The sequence below is a fragment of the Chrysemys picta genome, chromosome 5, assembly GCF_011386835.1.
Source record: "Chrysemys picta bellii isolate R12L10 chromosome 5, ASM1138683v2, whole genome shotgun sequence".
In the NCBI taxonomy this organism is placed as follows: domain Eukaryota; kingdom Metazoa; phylum Chordata; order Testudines; family Emydidae; genus Chrysemys; species Chrysemys picta.
The window spans coordinates 95,508,252-95,530,319 of NC_088795.1; the positions used below are offsets into that span (position 1 = coordinate 95,508,252).

At 39.4% G+C, this 22,068-nt stretch overlaps 1 protein-coding gene across 4 annotated transcripts in view; it reads left to right on the plus strand.

Moving 5' to 3' along the window:
* The first annotated feature begins 3,324 nt into the window (after positions 1–3,324).
* The window catches only part of GABRG1 (gamma-aminobutyric acid type A receptor subunit gamma1), a 73,588-nt gene continuing 54,844 nt past the window's right edge, over positions 3,325–22,068 (plus strand). For 2 of the 4 annotated variants that reach the window (XM_008166217.4, XM_008166216.4), the window contains exon 1: positions 4,222–4,461. In XM_008166217.4, coding sequence (XP_008164439.1) covers positions 4,361–4,461 — 101 coding nt within the window. In that variant the 5' untranslated portion in view covers positions 4,222–4,360. Of the gene's footprint in view, positions 3,641–4,215; positions 4,462–22,068 lie in introns of those variants that run through there. The other 2 variants (XM_042850357.2, XM_008166215.4) reach the window with 2 other exon arrangements.

Here is a 22,068-nt window from a genome sequence, read left to right on the forward strand (position 1 = left end):
GAATAAGTAAATAACTTTTCCTTATCCACTTTCTCCACATCACTCATGATTTTATATACCTCTATCATATCCCCCTAAGTCTCCTCTTTTCCAAGATGAAGAGTCCTAGCCTCTTTAATCTCTCCTCATTTGGGACCCATTCCAAACCCCTAATCATTTTAGTTGCCCTTTTCTGAACCTTTTCTAGTGCCAGTATATCTTTTTTGAGATGAGAAGACCACATCTGTACTCAGTATTCGAGTATTTATATAAAACTATTTCCCAGAGCTAAATACCTTTTTTTTAAATTAAGATTCCATCTGATACATTAATTGCCTCACTCACGTTAATCATTAAAATGATTACCAACAGTATGATTATAGCAACACTTAATAATTTAAATGAGAGAAGCAATACCAAGGAGAGAGGACTGTGTGCATGTAGGGGAAATGAAACAAAACAGCCCTCATGATCCCTGATTTTTAAAAAGCACTTAAGAGACTATCCCTTTCAAGAGTAGCTAGGATAAAATGTGAATCAAATGCCGTATGAGAAGGCAGACATAAGGGTGACATGAGAGAGAAAGTGAAATGATTACCTAGAGGACTGCAGACAGTGTCCAATTTATGAATTTACCCTGTATAAGCTTTATAAATAGTAAAATGGATTTATTTAGGGTTTGGATCCCATTGGGAGCTGTGTGTCTGGGTGCTGGAGACAGGTAACCTGCTGATCTGTTTTTAGTTTAAAATCTGCAGCTTTGGGGGAGTGGCCCAGACCCTGGGTCTGTGTTGCAGCAGGCTAGCATGTCTGGCTTAGGGCAGGGTTCTGAAGTCCCAAGCTGGCAGGGAAAACAGGCTCAGAGGTAATTTCAGCACATCAGGCGACAGTCCCAAGGGGATCTCTGTGACCAAACTCATCACACTCATAATATTTTGGATTTAACTTTCTGTTTTTGTTTTACTAAAAGACGTTTGGCATCTAGCACTGGCCAACATGGAACTTCATCTGCCATTGTGCTGTCCCTTTACCTATTTTTTGTTAGCACTCTCTGAAATTTCTCACTTTCTTCTCAATTTTAACTGACCTATATAACTTTGTGTCTCCCACTAGTTTTGCCTCCTCACTGCTAATCCCCATTTTCCTTGCCAATGAGAAATAGATTAACTGACAGCCATCCTAGTACAGAGCCTTGGGACACCTCACTGTTAACTTTAGCCATGCTAACTTTTGGCCATTTATTCCTATCCTTGTGTCTTAGCCACTTTCCAATTCATGACAATATTTTGCCTTTCATCCTATGACTATGTAATTTCCTTAATAGACTTTTGTGATGGACTTTTTGAGAGACTTCTTTATCCATTACGTCATTGATGACTGAAGAATTCTAACAGATTAGAAGCCATGCTGGTTTGTCCCCATTATACCATCTGAAACTTCTAGAATTCTATTTTTCAGTTAACATAATCAATTTTCCTTTTTCTGAGGCAATGCTCTTTGGTCTAAAATTATAAGGATCACCCCTAAAACCTCCATATTTTTTAGTTCTGGAATTAGTATTTTCCCAACATCTTCTCTTATTTCCTTATTCTTCTCTATTCTTTCTTTTGCTCACTTGTACTCCAGTACATTTTTTGTCCATCTCTCAGGATTCCTGCTTCTGATAAGCTTTAAGAAATTCTTGAAATTTTTTTTTAAATGTCTTTAGCTATTTACTCTTCAAAACCTCTCTTTGCCCTCTTAATCTTTCACTTTTCATTTAATTAACTAAAGATTGTCCTCCTTTCTGGTGTGAAGGATTAATTTCTACTTTTTGAAAGACAGTACAAGGAGGGAAGGCTAAGGCTTGGAGTTACCTTGATCTACATTTATCTCTGACAAACAGAGCACATATCAACTTTGCTTACTTGCCTTTTTGCCGTGATCTCATTGGTTTTGGTTTCAACTATTTTTTTTCCCTTAGATACCATTTTAAAATTACAAATCAGTTGAAAATGAAACCTGTGCTAAGTAAATTTTACTCTCAACTTTGTTTATTGTTGGTACATACTAGTATAGTCCTAATCTTTGCCTGAGCCTGGAATTTCTTGAGTATGCACAGACTGCTCTACCCTCAGGGAGCTGCATTGAAATCCGTGGGCCTCAGCACAGGCACAGCAGTCTCTTCATATGAAAGAAGTTGTGGAGTCCAGGCTTATGTTATCATGGATATCTATTTACACTTTATACAATTTTCTCCACTAATCATGTGTCTCCATTTTCTGTTATGACAGCATGGGCATAGGATAATTTTTTTATGGATTAACAAGATCCTTAATGGTCCTAGTAAAATGATTGACTTTAGGCCCTTTGAAAAACAGGGTGTGTGTGCGCACACATCAGTGCCATCCACAGACAACCTAGATGTGAAAGGAGGGTGGGTGTAGTATACATCCTGCACAGGGCCAAATGTCTCTGGAGTCAACACAACCAGAAGGGGAGCTTCTCTGTATCCATTTTCAGTAACAAATACATGTTTTGTGGTGACTGAGCTCATGCCTGTCAGTGTCATCATTCCCTGGAGTGATTCTGCCTGCTGGTGCTAATTTATCAATAAGAAGAGCTGGAGGTCATTCAAAAATACCAGGCTCTACTTTCTGCCATCACCTGCCTGTCCAGTTACTTATCTTGAAGTCTTTGACTTTTTCACTTGATGTACTGCATCTGGCTGAAGTGTAGTGTAAAAATTCTTATCCTTTCAAGAAGATATAGATCTCAAAATATAACAGTACCCTATAGAAGGAGACAAGAATAAAGAACCCACTACTAGCCTGTATCGAAATAAGCATTAGCAAGGAGATTGAGCTACACTTCAATATATTTTCTATCTTTGACCCATTTTACTCTTGATAATCTAAGTTAAATATTACTCAATCTAATGAAGTAGGGCAACTCTTTATTTAATTTTAAAAAATGCTGACCTGGAAGCTGGTGCAACTACACTGATTTCAAAGTTGTTTAAAATGTAAGTTCTACCTAGTAGAGAGCTGTACTGTGGAAAACTAATCTAGACTGGACCTTCTGGGCATGAATACAATGCAAATAAATAATAAAGTATAACAGAAGCCCATGTCAGAGTGGGGAACAGAAGCCAGGCCCCCCTCTCTTCAGCAACGTGGCCAGGCTTCTTCCTCTAAATAATACAGCTGGAATCAATATCAGCAGAAGGAAAGATGAAGTGAGGGGGGAAGAGAGACGTTTGCAGATGAGATCAAAGGTGATAGAGCCTCCTGGGCGAGGGCTCCCCCTTTATTGACTCACTTGGTGGGAGGGACAGCCTGAGCTGGGACAGTCCTGCATCTTCCAAACTCCTGCAGGAAAGTTCCGTGCCAACCACATCCCCATCACCCAGCCGGACCTGCCCTGAGTCATGCCCCAAAGGATGGGGAGTTGGTGCGGATGAGGAACGGCAGGTGTCCGCGTTGTGGGGCTGCCAGCAGAACCCCCCGCCCCGGGTGGCTGCAGGGACTGAGCGCGCAGGGCAGAGCCAGAGCTCAACCCGCAAATTCGGCGGCGGTCCGGCTTTTCCCATCCCCATAGCAACCGCCCGGGCAACAGGCGCTCGAGCTCCGCGCTGCTCCTCTAGCACAGCGGGCCGGGGGAGCAGCCTCGCCGTCTCAAGGTGCCTGCACAGGGATCGCGGGGGGTCGCACAGCGTTGGGCGGGAGCGGGATGCAGCAACCAGGGGCGGTAGGTGGGCAGCGGCGGAGCCACACAGGGCGCAACCAGAGGCGGCTCGCTGCGCTAGCAGGGCGCTGAAAGCAACTGGCTTCCTTGCGCTCTGTCTTTGGGGGAGCACGTTCAGTCCCCGCGCCGCGGATTCCCTGTCCCGCGGGCGGGTATGAGCTGGCACGCTGCCCTCGGCAACGGACAGCCCCATGCCGCCTCCGTCTTGTTTTGTTTTAAAGCGAGTTGCAACTTCCTCCCTCTACAGCAGTACCGAGCTCTGCGAGGAGCGCCTAGCTCTCTTCCCACTCCCACGCCCCGCTAGGGTCGCAATCAAGCAGTGCCGAGGTGACCCTTGTCCTATTGCAAGACCCTCTGTGGGTGGGTTGTTTTTGTTTCGCCTCCAGCTCCCGTTTAAAAGACGCCAGGCATGTTTCCCTTCTAGTAAAGAGGCTCCACCTCTGCGTGGGCTTGATTCGTCTAGCACTTTTAAGATAATTTATGGAGCAACCTGATGAGCTTATTGGCCAAGTTGGATGGTCCTTTTAGAGTCGGATCCTACCTGGCTGGGGGGTTGTCTCCCTCTCGCTCCTACGCGCTGGGGGGACACCGAGATTGCAGAGTAACTACTAGAGAGTGACTTGTAAGAAAACCAGAGAAGAGAGACTTAAAGCCAATGGATTCATGGAGGCGTCCCTCCTTCCTGTGGCCTCTGTGCAGTCCCTGCAGCAGGGGGAGGCTTCTGCTCTTGTTATTGACCGTGCGTTTGGGGAACTGGTAAGTACAAGTGACGACGGGACCTGAAGTGGCTTTGCTTAGTAGCCTCTCTCCCTCCTTCATTGATCGCTTTGGGTTGGGGACGTTGCATAGTAGCAGCCCATTGTAATACGGAGATCACGGGCAGGTTTGTCCCACTCCCCTCCGCCCCCATCACCCAACTCCTTCTTTATGTTTGTTGTCAGATTACTTTCAGCTTGGACTTGCATCACTTTCACCTGCCTGAGAGCATCCTCTAGGAAGGGTGGGGGGGGGTGCCCTATTGTTACAAACCTTAACATAAATTATAGCTCTTTTGCAAATGACTCTCTGCAGCCACCGCTAGTGAATCTGACATTGATAAAGTAAAACTTTACTTGATATGTTTGTCATTTGCGTAAGAAGCGTTATTGGAGCCCCTGCTTCAGTTTAGCTGCAGTAAGTGATCTTCAATTTACCCTTCCTTTAAAATAATGAATTTTTCTTACCACTCGATATTCACTGTATGGGGGCTATAGAAGTCAGTACACTTGGGAATCTATCAGAGCTTGTACATATTTGCCAGCATCTGTTTCTCAAGAGGACCTTAATACTCAACAGTAAACATTGTTTCATGCAAGCTGCAAGTTATCAGAGTTTCATCGTAAGCAATTAGTTTTATGCATTTATTGATTTGGTTTAGTATGTGAAAAATAAATCTCTGTCATCTGACAAGTGTCAGGTTGCTGTTCCTGTAGCTGAAAAGTACTCTGATGTAAATAAATAATACAAATAATTTGGGAAATAACTTAGTCCAATCATTTATTTGCAGAAGAAATAAACCAAGATATTTGTACAAAAAAAAAAGGCAACTGCTTATCGTATTTTAGTTTTGCTCCAAACTCTGGTACTATCTGCATGGCTTTAGGACATAGGTCCTGATCCTGCACAATTGAATCAATGGGAGTTTTGCCTTTGTCTCTGATGGGATCACGATCAGGTCCATTGTGTACATGTGGAACAGCTGGGTAGGTTCTGAGGTGCTGTTGAAGTCTGTGAAGCTGAAAATGCAAGCTTTAAGACAAATTTACAAGACTGAGCATATGGGCTCTGAAGAAGGCATTATTTTCTACCTTGTCAATATGCCATTTATAAATGTCCATAAAAGATGTAACATAATGCTGATTTTGTTTTCTTTTTATCTTTCAACTCCTTTAATAATTCAGAGTTAACATATATTATTCCTTACTTAATGCAGTCATAAAAAACATGAAATAGCTATAATAGTGCAATAGAATATTGCCCAGCGTGCCTATCTTTTTAAATGCACAAAATTACCATTCCGAGATGATGTAGCAGATGTGTAGTATCTAGGATGGTAAGAAATCCATTAGCATATGTTTAAAGAAATCCATTAAAAGTTAGACCCCCCCCCACACTGAACTAAAATTTATCAGTCTATGTGAAGTGCGCAGATCTTGGCTTATCTCTCATCTTCAGAGGACTGCTGTGTGATCCCAGTTAGAAACATAACTGATTACCCTTTTCTTTGGCATGTACTAGTGTCTGTTTCTTTTAAAAAGCTTGTCAGATTAAGGTAACATTTTTCAAAGGCATTGATGGAAATGATACCAGCACAGCTGTGCATCTTCAGAATGTTTCTTAATGAATATGTTGTGCCTCAGGTATGAAGGAAATTACCAAGTGATTTGAGAGAAAAGAATATGTATGCTCATTTTATCAGTTCAAATACTAAGTTTCAAAGACAGGAAGAGTTCTCTTAAAAATAGTTGCAGATGACATTTCATTTTTCACTTATTAAAAATAAAGTATGATTGTTTTAGAGGACTAGGTATGGATTTTTAATCATATATATGTATAATTAGTAGTAGATTTATAAATAAATTAATGAAGAACCCTCCATTGAGAGAAAGAAATGCACCTGGATGAATTATTTTATTCTGGGCTGCACAATCTCTTCTCAGATAATATGGAACCTTCAATATAAATATGTATGTACCTATATCAGCTGTTTTCAGGCTTGCTTTTCATTCAGAGACTAATTGGTAATATTCGTTGTTGAGCGCTTTTCCAAGTGGCCACAAATGGATATGTTTTCCAGAGACTGAATCTCTGATGTGTAGTTTGTTACAGCTTGCTGATGTTCTGCAGGGAGCTCTCTGGGACTTTCCAGAGCCCCTTCTTAACATTCTGCCTCTAAGTTGAAAGGAAGTTTGGAGGGAATTTTCTGCTTCTCTGCATTCTGTTCTAATCTCTGTCAGAGATGGCTTTTCCTTGAAGTTCATGTGAAAAACATTCTAAAAAGCAACATTTGCCTCAAGAATAGACCGCAATGCCCCAAACTGCAGACACTTTCCAAAAATTGCTCGAGATCGGAGATCTCCAAACTCTGATACAAGGTCCCTACCTTTCACACCACTCAGACTTCAAAGGACCTAAATTGGACATTCTCTGTTATGTCAGTAAAGACTGCTCCGTAAGTAACATACTTAATGCAAACCTAAAAGCAAGGAAATGAAAAGTTGAGTACCAGTAGTACATACCTTTTAGTCTAGACTACAACCTAGAGATGCACATGCATCACAACCTTAACTCTGCCTACAGATACCGACCTTCCAACATCCCATCCCCAAATCTTACCCAACTCCAGCCCTGTGTTTAACTGCAGCATAGATATACCCAAACAGACCAGACCAGACCTCCCTCCTCTACTGTCCTTTCAGCACAGTTCTGTGAAATTACACATGCTCAGATTTGAAGAAAGGCGTGTTGAATGGTTGGTACCTTTACTGGGGTGAAGATAAGGTTGTGGTGCTTTTTCTGTGGTGTATGGTTGTTGTGCTGGAACAATGTACAATGGAACCTCAGAGTTACGAACACTAGAGTTACGAACTGACCAGTCAACCACACACCTCATTTGGAACCAGAAAAACGCAATCAGGCAGCAGCAGAGATGACAAAGAAGAAGGAAATACAGTACAGTACTATAAATGTAAACTACTAAAAAAAATTAAGGGAAAGCAGCATTTTTTTTCTGCGTAGTAAAGTTTCAAAGCTGTACTAAGTCAATGCTCAGTTGTAAACTTTTGAAAGAACAGCCATAACATTTTTTTCAGAATTACAAACATTTTAGAATTATGAACAACCTCTGTGGAGGTGTTCGTAACTCTGAGGCTCTACTGTAGTTACCCATCAGTCACTTACTTTTAAATGCTTGTGTTTTGCAATAAGATCATAAATATTATGCTGTCTAAATATAAAAACACAGTAACTATAAATAAATGCATATATCACCATGACACAAAACCCTAGACTATAACCCAATAAAACTACTTTTCTTTTATTAGTAATCTCTAAATACACACAATATAAAACCCTTATGAAAAAGAAACATAAGTGATATATGTTTATCAGCCTCCAATGCACATAAATAGACAACTGAAACATAAATCAATATTGATACACTCTCCTACCAATATACATTATTCTCAAGAAATAGCAATTATACTTTATCAAAAATGTAATTTAGTTGATAAATATATTTAACTAATACAACTTTTCCATCTTTATGTATCCTTTATGGAAAATATTTATATAGTGAATTCCATATAACAACAATTTTCCTTTTTTCTCACAACAGTCCATCAATGAAAGTGTTAAGGCTATTGTGATAAAATATGCCTTTCTTAATAATTTATAAGGCTAATGTATTTGTAGTGACAATAAAATATTTATGATGTTCATAACAGTTAATTTCCTTTTATGTGCTTGGTATATGATGTGATAAGAAAGGACACTGTTGTCCATTAGCAACTGTAACTAGTTTTGGTTTGTTTGTTTGTTTGTTTGTTTGTTTAAGTGAAGGTTGTTTTATTAACATTTAACCTCATTTTAACATTTTCTTGATTTAATATACAGTGTATCAGGTCATAGTTAAGTACTGAGAAGAAACTGTTCTTAAAATAATTGTGCTTTTCTTACAAGTGACTTAAAAGAAAACTTTCAAACTTTGGCAAACTAGATGAAAGAGGTTATTAAAGCTTTGCCGGTCACTTTTAATATGAGGGTCTTGTGACATATACCTGTATTTGAATAAGAGGTTCTCCATTACCCATTCAGGCAGAAATCCTGCAAAAAGAACTATCCAGGCAGGCTCCCATTGTCTTTAGTCAGACCCCTGCATCCATATGGAGACTATCTCTGCAGTGTAACTTGCAGAATTGGCACCTCAGTTTCTGATTGAACCCACAGTGAAATTATAATTTCTTGTGTATAACAGAATATGTGGTTTCTGTGAATTCAAGAAATTAAACTATAGGCAATGCTATTCAAACCTGAAGAGTTTGGGTAACTTGACACTGCACTACCATCTGGGTGACCAGTCATTATGACTCAACACCATTATGTACAGATGTATTATCTCAGCACAAACTCGGCAAAGCAATGTCAATTGAACTTAAATCACATCTAACTCCTCCCCATTTCTGTGGCATCACCTACAAAAATCATTGCTTGTTTTATTTTTTTCTAATTACAAAGTATAAACAACCATCTAACTGCATTTAAGCCATTGAGTTGTGAGTATGCCTTAACACAGGGGTAGGCAATTTATGGCATGCCTGCCGAAGGCAGCACGCGAGCTGATTTTCAGTGGCACTCAGACTGCCCAGGTCCTGGCCACCGATCCCGGGGGCTCTGCATTTTAATTTAATTTTAAGTGAAGTTTCTTAAACATTTTAAAAACCTTATTTACTTTACAGACAACAATAGTTTAGTTATATATTATAGACTTATAGAAAGAGACCTTCTAAAAAAGTTAAAATGTATTACTGGCACGTGAAACCTTAAATTAGAGTGAATAAATGAAGTCTCACACACCACTTCTGAAAGGTTGCGGACCCTGCCTTAATAGAATAACCATGTTGTCATGTCAGTTACGTAGCAGAGAGGAGTGGGGATAATAAATAGCAATGGGCAAAAGTCAATATGATTTCTGTAAAGGGAAATCATGTCTTACTAATCTATTAGAGTTCTTTGAAGGGGTCAACAAACATGTGGACAAGGGGGATCCAGTGGACATAGTGTACTTAGATTTCCAGAAAGCCTTTGACAAGGTCCCTCACTAAAGGCTCTTACGTAAATTAAGTTGCCATGGGATAAAAGGGAAGATCTTTTCATGGATTGAGAACTGTTTAAAAGACAGGGAACAAAGGGTAGGAATTAATGGTAAATTCTCAGAATGGAGAGGGTAACTAGTGGTGTTCCCCAAGGGTAAGTCCTAGGACCAGTCCTATTCAACTTATTCATAAATGATCTGGAGAAAGGGGTAAACAGTGAGGTGGCAAAGTTTGCAGATGAACTAAACTGCTCAAGATAGTTAAGATAAAAGCAGACTGTGAAGAACTTCAAAGAGCTCTCACAAAACTAAGTGATTGGGCAACAAAATGGCAAATGAAAGTTAATGTGGATAAATGCCAAGTAATGCCCATTGGAAAAAATAACCCCAACTGTACATACAATATGATGGGGGCTAATTTAGCTACAACTAATCAAGAAAGAGATCTTGGAGTCATCATGGATAGTTCTCTGAAGAAGTCCATGCAGTATGCAGCGGCAGTCAAAAAAGCAAACAGGATGTTAGGAATCATTAAAAAAGGGATAGAGAATAAGACAGAGAATATCTTATTGCCCTTATATAAATCGATGGTATGCCCACATCTTGAATACTGCGTACAGATGTGGTTTCCTCATCTCAAAACAGATATACTGGCATTAGAAAAGGTTCAAAGAAGGGCAACTAAAATGATTAGGGGTTTGGAGAAGGTCCCATATGGGGAAAGATTAAAGAGGCTAGGACTTTTCAGCTTGGAAAAGAGGAGTCTAAAGGGGGATATGATATAGATATATAAAATCATGAGTGGTGTGGAGAAAGTGAATAAGGAAAAGTTATTTACTTGTTCCCATAATATAAGATCCAGGGGTCACCAAATGAAATTAATAGGCAGCAGGTTTAAAACAAATACAAGGAAGTTCTTCTTCATGCAGCGCACAGTCAACTTGTGGAAGTCCTTACCTGAGGAGGTTGTGAAGACTAGGACTATAACAGGGTTTAAAGGACAACAAGATAAATTCATGGAGGTTAAGTCCATTAATGGCTATTAGCAAGGATGGGTAAGGAATTGTGTCCCTAGCCTCTGTTTGTCAGAGGGTGGAGATGGATGGCAGGAGAGAGATCACTTGATCATTACCTATTAGGTTCACTCCCTCTGGGACACCTGGCATTGGTCACTGTCAGTAGACAGGATACTGGGCTGGATGGACCTTTGGTCTGACCCAGTATGGCCATTCTTATGTTAACCTTTATGACACTGAAGGGAAGCTTCCAGCTTAGGATGGTGTAGAGGAGACACAGAAACTTAGTTTTATTTAACATTAATGACTGTAAGTTGGAATAAACAATGCATTGAGTCAGTCAGAAGATAAAACTAAAGTATTGGTCCTGCAAAGTTTTACGCACATGAGTAATTTTATGCATGTAAGTATTTTCAATGAGTTCTATTAATCTATTTGCCCATGTAAAGTTAGATTTGTGAAGTACTTGAAGGACCAGGGCCTAAATTGTTAGCAGCTGTGAGGACACTGAAATAATACTAAAGAACCTTGAGAGACTAGAAATGTTGTCAGGAAATAGCAAGATGAAATTTAAATGTCAAAAATGCCAGGTAATATATCTAAAAGGAGAGGGGAAGCATATCCAGCACTGTATTTTGGATTCCTCACATCAGTGCAATGGGAGAGATGAATGCAAGTATTTTTTTAAAATTCAAGAGGTTCTTTAAAATATGTTTTTATTCATAGATTTCTAAAGTAAGAAAGGTCCATTATGATCATAAAGTTTGACATCCTGCGTAACATGGGCCATATAATTCCACCCAATAGTTTCTGTATCAAGCCCATGACTTCTGTTTGAGCTATAACGTATCAGAAATATATCCAGTCTTCAGTTAAAGACTGTAAAGTATAGCAAATCTACTGTGTCTCTAGGTAAGGTGTTCCAATGGTTAGTTACTTTATTTTGCCTTATTTCTAGTTTGAACTTGTCTAGCTTTAGCTTCCAGACATTGGATCTTGTTAACATTTTTTATTCTAGATTAGAGATATATGTTACTGCCAGTCCCAGTCCCCATCTCTGGATGGTCTCCAGTCTGTTCTGAGTGGACCTGACCACTGGATCCCACATGCTTCTAACCCCCATTCCCCCGACTCTGGGTAGTGACTATGCACTGTTTCTAACTGTGGGTCTCTCAGACACAGCGACAGGTGTCGACTCCACATCTGACACACTTACTTGGGATATGGTCAGGAGCCCATCTGCCTTAAACCTTGATCCAAAGTCTCAACCCACCTGAGCCCTTAGTTGCTCATATAGACTCTCTCAGATGCTCCTCACTGCAGGAACTCCCAAGTTCTCAATTTACTACTTCAGGAACAAAGTGGCAGGCAAGCAAGGAATATAAGCTTAGCAAAGGAATTTCTTAACCACCTTCACTTTTACTCTCAAGAAAGTACTAGAGAGTTACAGATTTATGCAAAATAACATACTGAGACCCATCCTCATTAGTCTCACATCACTTCTGAGAGTCTGAGGTCTGGTCAGCATTTCAGGCAAGGCAGTGTCCCTCCTGCTTCTCCTTCTCTACAGCCAGGTCTTCTGGCATAAGGACATGTATGGACCCTCTTGCTCAAAAATTCCCCTCCTTACGTACAGTCTGCTGCTTTTTGCCCATGTGCTCCATCTGGGAAATTCTAACCTCTTCTTCCAGTCTTGTTTCTGTGTTGAGAGTCCATATTCCCATGATGATGGGCCAGTACTTGAAAGACCATCAAAGCTGTTATCCTAGATTGCTCTATGATGGTTTCTCAGCCATAGACATTCAACTAGGTGTCAAGCGCCAAATAATAAATGGATGTTATAATCTAAAATAGAAGGAAACACTACAAAATAAAGGTCACTGTGAAGGTTACAAACCAAGATGGAGGTTGCAATACAAAACAGAGTTCACAATTTGATACAGCCACATCCCACTTTGTCACACTGTCTACTGTTTGAAATCTTTCCCCATAATATGTATTTGTAAACTATGATCAAGTAACTCCTTACTTTTTCTTGTAGTGACTATTGTAAATAAATGGAGCTTCTTAAGTATCTCATTATAAGGCATACATTCCAGATGTCAAATCATTCTCATAGCATTTTTCTAGACCCTTTCCAATTTGTCAACATCCTTCTTGAAGTGGGCACACTAGAACTGGACATATAGAAGTAAAACCACCTCCCTGTTCCCAGTGGCGGATTAACAAATTTGCCACTCCAGGCCCTGAAAAAATTGCTGCCCCCCCGCGCCAGTTCACCTCCACTCCCCCGCGGCAAGCCTGGGAGGGAGGGGGGAGAAGGGGAGTTGTGGCATGCTCGGGGGATGGCGGTGGTGAAGCGGAGATGAGCTGGGGCGGGGAGCGGTTCCCTGCACCGCCCCAAGGGTTACTCCCTGTGCCCGCCGGCCCCAGCTCACCTCCAATCTGCCTCAGAGCACACCGCTACTCGCTTCTCCTCTCTCCTTCCCAGTGCTTTCATGCAGCAAGCCTGGGAGGGTGGAGGAAGGAGGGAAGCATGGTGCGCCTGGGGGAGGAGGCGGGCCGGGGATTTGGGGAAGGAGCGGAGTTGGGGTGGGGCCGGGGGCGGGAGGGAGAAAATTTGCTGCCTCCGCAAATTTGCCGGCCTAGGCCTAGGCCTTGTTGGCCTAGGCGATAATACGCCACTGCCTGTTCCCACTTGATATTTCTCTGATCATGCATCCAAGGCTTTCTTTCACCCTTTTAACTACAGCATTACACTGGGAGCTCATGTTCAGCTGGTTATCTACCATGACCGCGTAAGTAATTTTCAGTGTTGTTTTCTTGTGTGACCTACTTTGTGTGCCCTACATTCTTTGTTCTTAGATGTAGGACCTTGCATTTGGCTATATTAAAATGCATGTTGCTGAAATGGCCTCACTTTACCAAGTGATCCAGGCTAATCGCTAATAACTGATCTGCCCCCATCATTGTCAGTCCACCAATTTTTGTGTCATATGCAAATTTTACAAGCAATGATTTTATATTCTCTTTCAAATCACTGGTAAGGCTACTGAACAGCATTGGGCCAAGAACAGATCCCTAGTGGCCCTCATTAGAACCACTCTCACTGGATGAAGATTCTCCATTAACAAGTACTTTTATCTTGCTTATATGAAACCCCCAGGAGATGTGATCCTGTTCTGGACAACACAAATTTCAGATACACAAGGCTTTACTATACTTCCAACATCATGTCTTCAGCATTCATGGAATATCGTATCCTTTTTCTATACCATTTTCCCCCTTCATGACTGTAATTACTTAGGCTACGTAATTACCTAGGGTTATCCTTTTATCTTGGGTCCCCTGACGATTCTCCACTTATTTATCCCTGTTTGGTTTGGGTGGGTAGTTCCACATTAGAGTGTAGAGTTTGTTTACATTTAATTATTCAGTTAATTGCAGGATCTGTCCAAAAAACAGAAAAATGATGGACTTCAAAAATCAGAAGGACCTTTAAACCTGACTCATGTGTAGATGATATCAGGAACTTCAGAAGGATATCAAAGCATTAGAAGACTTGCCAATCCATATTTCTCTGTTTTTCTTATATTCACTTGAAATAAGTTTTCCTAAGCAGGATTTGATTGGACACACTCCTCATTGTCTGTTAGTGGTGTAAATACTTTTGATGACTACTTTATTCATTATGATAGGATAGATTTTTTTTTCTGTTTGCATGATATATATTGAATGCTGATTTCAGAAGGTACTTTGTGGAAAAAGTTGAGATGGTTTTTACTACAAGAGGATTTTGCAATTGAAAATCCCAATCACATTTACAATATCCAGCAGTTCTTTGGCACAATCAGAATAAGAATTCTACTGATGTTCGTGTGGTAACATTAAAAATATCTGAATAGGAGAAAGGAAGAGTTTCCTTGCTGAAAATAATGAGCACTCTCAAGTACCTTGCTAGACAAATACTTGCTTTAAGGGCCCATGGTAATGAGACAGGCAACTTCAGTGAATTTCTCACAATGGGTGTAGATGTGTGCCTAAAATGCAAAAGTAGATGTCACAATTATCAAGCTGCACAAGTTTTTACATCCAAAATAAACTACTTGAAACATCTTCAACAAGATTACAGTGGCGGGAATTGACATGTGAATATGGAGTAGAGTGAGAAACCATTGCTGCTGTCATCTGTGATGGAACAAAAGATATGTGCGGTCTTCAGTAAGATAGCATTTGCATAGTCTTTCCTGATGAAACCTTTTCCAGGAAGATTTTTTTTTTTAAACCAAGCCACAGAAACCATATGAGAAGATATTTCTTACATTTTTTGATATCTTCTTGGGACTAGACAGAGTAACCTAAGCTGACCCTGATAATGTAATTGGCCAAACAATGTTCAGGTTTGGGGGGTGGGAGGGGGGGAGGTAGCTGTTATCTCTTTGTTTACTTTTCAGCATATGTTATTTTAGTCACATGAGAATCTTATTCCTTATCTCAAATTATGAAAGAAGGGGATGCATGAACAGCTAGGTGTTGTCCTTTGTAAATCCAAAATACTGGAAATAAGGTTTTGCAAAAGCCCTGTATGCAAAAGCAGCCTATCTGAAATCCCTCTGTCAATCAAGGTAAATTGTTTTGGGATCACAAAATTGAGCAGTTTTGAAATCAGCATAAAGAAATGCATGTGGTTCTGAATAGAGTTAGTTAAGTGAAAAACTCAACTGATTTCTGGACAGTTATGTAAAATGGGCAACATTGTTAAGGCGTCAAATAACTTTTAAATTGGTTTGGGTACTTCAGCTTCTGAACAAAGCTTTTCAAGAGAAATCAGAACATACATGGTACAAAAGAAGCGTTCGTTATGGAATAGCTTTGGTACATTAGGTCCAATGACAATTTCAGTTTAAAGCTTTAAAGCTGCTTAAACCAATAGCAACAATAACCATCAGAGGTCAATTTAAAATTTATTACAGATGGTATCCACCTAAAAATATATTTAAAGCAGGAGAGAGCAATGTGTAACTTCCTCAGAACATCATTTAAATGGAATATCTTTTAGAATCTATTCTTCAGTAAGTGACTTTTTTCACAAATTCAACCAAGATTTTATGAAAGAAATAGTGAAACTGGAACAGTGAATATTTACTGGAAGAGATGACAGACAATGTCCTTGTTAAGTACTCAGAGATAAGTTTGGTTGTACTGAAAGTTCAGTTACCTATGTTCAGATAGACTTTGTTATGCAAGCATCGCAGATGTTGAAGGTCATTTAACTAGAAATATAAGAAAACTGTTTCAAGTGAAGATTTTACTGTGACTAAACTTAAATTGCTGAGCTTATTATTTGTGGAAGAATTTTTTTAATGTCCTTTGAAGATATATTGCTAATCTGTGATGAATTAGAAGGGGCTTGATCACCTTGGCATACCCATTAAGATACTGCTAGCTTGATTGCCTGGGCACTTAAAAAAATTGGCAAAGGATTTCATTACACAGAATGATTGAAAGAGAACTGAATGGGTTTCTATTAGGGAGCTGAGTGTTTTTGATTTTGAAACAAAGTTTTTAATATTTAATGTTAAACAATTTTTTGTATCTCGTATATCCTCTAAAAACTCAACCATTCCTCCTGCTCAATAAAAGTGCCTCTGATTTCTGTGTACAATATATTTTAACAGTATATTCAGACTTCCTCTTCCTTTACATTTTCCTACTGCCTTAGGGCCCAATTCTTACATTGAATAGACAGTCTGCAAGCAGCCTTGTTTGAAATCACTGGATCCACTTGGGGAGGCAATGTGAAAAAGGGTGGCAGAACTGATTGTTAGGAGTTACATGTCTTGAGCAGAAAAAGGCTAGTTATATTCAAAGCACTTCTAAGGCCTTTATTTATTCATATACAAGGACACACTGATTAGTGTTTAAATCTAACCCTAGCTTTTCATCATATTCCCCCGTAACATAAAATATGTAACCATTATTGTCCGCTCTTGCAACTTTATTGTGACACTTGTGATATTTGGGGTTCCTTTTAAATGGGTTTCCATGAATGTCTAACTTCAAGCTCATGAAGTTTTGGCTTTAACCAGAGTTGTTGTCATCACATTGACAATAATGGGAGATTGCGTTTGCCCTCAGCAAAATGGCCTCCATGTCCTTTTATTCTTTGCAGGTGAAAGTGAGGCTGCCGGCTTCCATTGTTTCCAAAGCCAGGCTGCCATCAGGAAATGAGACTGTGGGAGCAGGGGAAAGGGAATGTTTTAGGGTATAGGGCAGGAAGTTATGAGGAGTCAAAGGAATATGGTGTACAGAAAGCAGAATAAGGGGATGCAGGATAATGTGGGGAGCAGGGAATAGAGGAAGCTGGAGGCAAATTGAGAGGAATATAGGGACATGAGGTAGAGTAAAGAGGCTGTTGGGGAATGTAGAGAACAGGAGGAGCCACCCCACATCCCAAGGGATGGGAGAAAATGCATAGGGTTCCTTCTGAGAAGTAAACATGGAGGTCTGCCTCATGTCTTTTGAACACGAGGGTTGGTAATACATCAAAAGCAACATAGAGATTACCTCATGTATATGCTCCCTTTTTTTAATCAAACTATCGTCTTTGATTGATCAACTCTAACGTACTTTCTAAGAATGCCTCTCTCTCTCTCCCCCACCACCCTCAATATGGTTAGTTCTCCAATTGCAGCCACAGAGGTGGGGAGTTCTCTGGATTAAGTACCCATTGCAATGAAATAATACATATTTACAGATGAATAATATTTGTGTATATCCAGGACTCCCAGCCTTTCTCTAACCCATGGAAGGCACAGTTGGTCCATTTTGGTTTCTTATTTGCCCTTAATGGGCTTTGGATCAGGTCCTATTGATGATGTGAACTTTGGCCAATTCATCCAATTTCTGAAGCCTCATTACCAGGCCTTGAAAAAGAACTTCTTTATAGTATAGGACCATGTTCAATCCTCTGGAGTAGGATAGTGGCTGTTCAGTTGTCTGACGATCTGGAAGCCTTATCTGGAAGGCTTATCAATAGAGAATTATTGTATAAAGACAAAGTCTATGCAAAATATCCCAAACTGTATCATTAGAAAGGATGGTTATTTGCCTTAAAAAGATGAGGAAAGCATCACTTTGTCCAGGCAAAAAGGCAAAATCACATTTTTAATTAAAAAGAAAAAAATAATGGAAGACAAAATTCTAATTAATACAGTCTAGATTACACAGGAGGCCTAGACAGAACACAGTGGGAAGCCCAAAAAGGAATAACTAGGTTTTCATAGCTTGTGTTATGTGATTGGCTCACTTATGTGCGGCATGGAAGAGTTTTACCTACTGGGACTATAAATGAGTAACAAAGTGTGTGGGTTGAACACGGGGGCTGTTAATTTTGTTAACTTAATTTGTTACTCCTGTGAATCTTGTTCTTGTAATGATTTTTATTTAGTTGATACATCTCACACTCACACAAGGCCTTGGAGGATAGAGCACACATGGAGCAAGTCTTGCTGTTACTTACTTCCAGGTTCTGTTAAATATATTTGGGTTCTGGCCATATCAGGGCTCTGCCAGCCTATAGAGCAAAGGAACAGAACCAAGACTGGGTCTTCTTAATGTAGCAGTACTCTGGTGTCTGTTGATCACGCAAACTGTTCCTTTTGTCTTTAACTTTGTCCTTGGTTCATTCATATCTAACCAGTATCAAATGTCCCAGGTATATGGAGGTGGAATGGGGGATGTGTCATGAATACCAACGTAGTGACTTCAGTAGACTGTTAATAGGCACTGAAGTACAGTAGAGCCTCAGAGTTACAACACCAGAGTTACAAACTGACCGGTCAACCACGCACCTCATTTGGAACCAGAAGTACACAATCAGGCAGCAGAAAAAAAGAGTACAGTACTTTGTTAAATGTAAACTACTAACAAAAAAGGGGAAAGTTTTTTAAAAAAAACTTTTTTTTGACAAAGTAAGGAAACTGTTTCTGTGCTTGTTTAACTTAAATTAAGATGGTTAAAAGCAGCATTTGTCTTCTGCATAGTAAAGTTTCAAAGCTGTATTAAGTCAATGTTCAGTTGTAAACTTTTGAAAGAACAACCATAACGTTTTGTTCTCAGTTACAAACAACCTCCATTTCCAAGGTATTTGTAACTCTGAGGTTCTACTCAGAGCAATGAAGGGGTTAACAATGGGCTTTGATTAAAGGTAAGTGCAATTCTAGTAGTTCTGTTCAAAGCAATAGTAAAGATGGGTGCAAATTTCAGCTTTTTTACAAGAGCGTTGACCTGAAATGTTGACCCAGTTATGACCACCTTACTGACGTCTCATCATAGCTTTTTATTATAAGTATTATTCTGTGTTAGGAAGGAAAGCAAAGTCTCCAAGTTCATAAAGTCATAGCGAACACTGTATACTCCCCTGTGGCTGGTGCAGTATTAGTTCCCATTATCCAGAAATAAAATGTCTTATCAACCACAATTAATCATTTAATTCATTTATGAAAACTCTAAGGTCATTTTATTTAGAACATTTAATCTTTATGAACATTGATTGCGTTTAGGCACTTACATTTATAGTGTGCATATAATCCCTGGTTGGTACCTAACCTTACATATGCTGCATCCGGCAGAAAGAGCAATATCACTGCTTTATTTTTTATAATTCATTGCATAACCTGACAGATGTTAATTACAACTTAAAGTTAATCTGATTATTTCCCCTCATATTAAAAGTAGAACAAAGACCTATGATATTAAAGTCTAAAGATGAACATGCTGCCTGATGCTGAAAAGACTTATTCAGTCGTTAGTCACTTATGCTCAGGGATTTATTAGTCATGGTAATGTCTCTAATTAGTTGGAGGGTATAGAGCAAATTAGGGCACTTTTTGTCTAATTACAGTTAACCATATATATGTAGTTATTGTTCAGTTTATCATCATAGCTACCGTAATAAAAACCTCTGTTTAGAAATGAAATTTCTTTTTATATATGGTGAGACTTATTTATGCTCCTTTAAATTTATTTTTATTTTAAAAGAATTCATAGTGAAGTCAAACTCAGTATCTGAAGTATAATGGGTGATAATTAGTGTAGTGCCATGGAACAGTAAATTTTTAATGTTTGAGAGTCTTATCAAATTCATTCTTAATCTTAGTGCCTACAAATATTCTCCAAAGGCTTCATAGAGAGTGGTCTTGTTTAGACAAATCACATTTATTTTCCATTACTTTACACTTCCCGTAATACACAGGAGGATAGAGATGTCATGCAGTGGAAGTACTGAAATATTCTGTGACTGAAACTGGAAGAAAATAAATATACATAAAAAAGTAAAATTGTCCTCTCTCCACTGGTTTTAGGAATGGATAAAGTTCTAGTGGTAAGGATTGTGGCAAAAGATGGGAGTGAAGGGTGGCTTTAATATACATGAGTATCAATAATTTATTTTTATTATGGCACAGTAATAAAAAGGTTTCTATCCCAAGTCTGCCCTTGCCAGATATTCAAGCTATAGCCTTTAATTCAACAGTTCCATCTCTATGCCATAGAAAAAAATATAGCCACACAAGAAAATGAACAAAAATACCCCTTCCTTGAGCTAAAGACATAACTCCTTTAGCTATGAGTTGGTAGCTCTTAACTTTGGTGTGGGAAGGTCACTAAAAGGAGACATGATCATATCCACTTCATCTATTCCTTCAGAATTTAATGAAAAAGCCCCGATCCTTAAAGTGACTCCACTTGGGCAGATCCCTGCACCTCCATGGAGCCCTGCTGGTTTTAGTGAGTCTTTGGTAACTGCACCGAGTCACAGTTGCAGGGCTGGACCCTTTAAATAAAAAAGAAGAGGAAAAGGCTTGCTCCACAGCAGTGATGTCTCCTTCCAATGTACATTTGTTGTAAATTCAGTCTAGCTACTCATTATCCTCAAGGAAAAAAGCAAAGAGAGTACAGAGCCCATACGCTCTTACTAAATTTAAGCAGTGATTAGAGTAACCAAGTAGGTAAAAACAGGGACAAAACATAAAATAATAGCAATTGGTAGTTCTGAAAAGATGAATGTACAGTTGCGAGACTTCTGTTAATACTCATTTTAGTGTTCAGTATGGAATTCCACTAATGGGAATCTTTAAATATTTAATAGCTGATATTTGTATAATGTCTGTACAGTACTGTAAAGATGTTAAGTGTTATGCGATGCCTTTCAAGTCTAAGGAACTAAAGTGATTTCCACACTATTACATGGGGAGCTGGCAGTGAACCCTGTATCTAGGTTGCCCAACACTTTCTATTATAAAAGATTCTTACAACTTTTTGAATAGTTATTAACACCTCAGTTGTTTGCTGTAGCCCTTTGATCTTTCCCAGGAGGCAAGCCCTGGGATCAGAGAGGTGCCTTTTGCTCATTCCATGAAAATCCATTCAGCTTTGGTTTAATTCTAAACCACTGAAAATAGGAATTTCCCTCTTGTGCCTGCTTTAATTTTGGCAGCAAGCCAAACACCATGAACGTTCTAAGGCCATGTCCTCACAACTGGAGCAGCAACATGTACTGCAATGGGACCCCCCAGGAACAGACTGAGCAGCCATAGTTGTTGTAGCAGGGAGGGGAAGAGAACACTGCTGGGCTCCCCCTGACCACCTGGACATCCAGCATGTCACCCTAGTAGCCCAGTCTTCCCTGTAGGGGCACTACATGAGACAGAAAAGTCTTTCCACCTCCCAAAGTGAGAGACAAAACCAAACTAATATTAATCATCATCCCAAAGCCAACACTTTCTGTGAAAAAAATAGTTTAGTTTTAATCCCAATTTTCAATTGGAAAAAAACAGTTTTGATAGAATTTTTTCAACCAGCCCTAATTATGTATTTTGAGAAATTGTAGGAGATCATCTGATTAAAGACTAATTTGGGGTATCTATACAAAGGGGCAGAATTAAGTTTAATCATTCATATTCTTGCAGTGTCATTTCCCGACTTCTTTGGATACTTGACTCTATAGGCTTAAAGTTTTCTCCATGTAGAACTTTTTCTTTTTGATTTTATTTTGATGAAATAGAATCAAGAGGGCTTGATTTATATGTGCATAACACTTTTAAGTTAGTTTAGACATTTAGGCTTAAGAACTTTGAAGATTCCCCCTTAATGATTAAAAATATGCATTGACTTTTGTAGTCATTTATAATAACACATCTTAATGGCATTAATTCATTATAGGAAAGTAAAACTTTTTAAAACTAAAGGTGGGATTTTCCAAATCACCTAAGTGACTTTCAGTGAGACTTTTGATCATTAGTCACTAGAATATGTCTACACTACATTTTAAAACCTGCAGCAGCGACTCTCAGAGCTTGGGTCTACAGGCTTCTGCCACAATGCTAAAAACAGCGGTGTAGATTTCAAGTTTGGCCTGGAGCTCTGGCTCTGAAGCTTAGGCAGGGTGTTGGGGTTCAGAGAATGAGCTCCAGCCCAAGCTGTAAGGTTAACCCT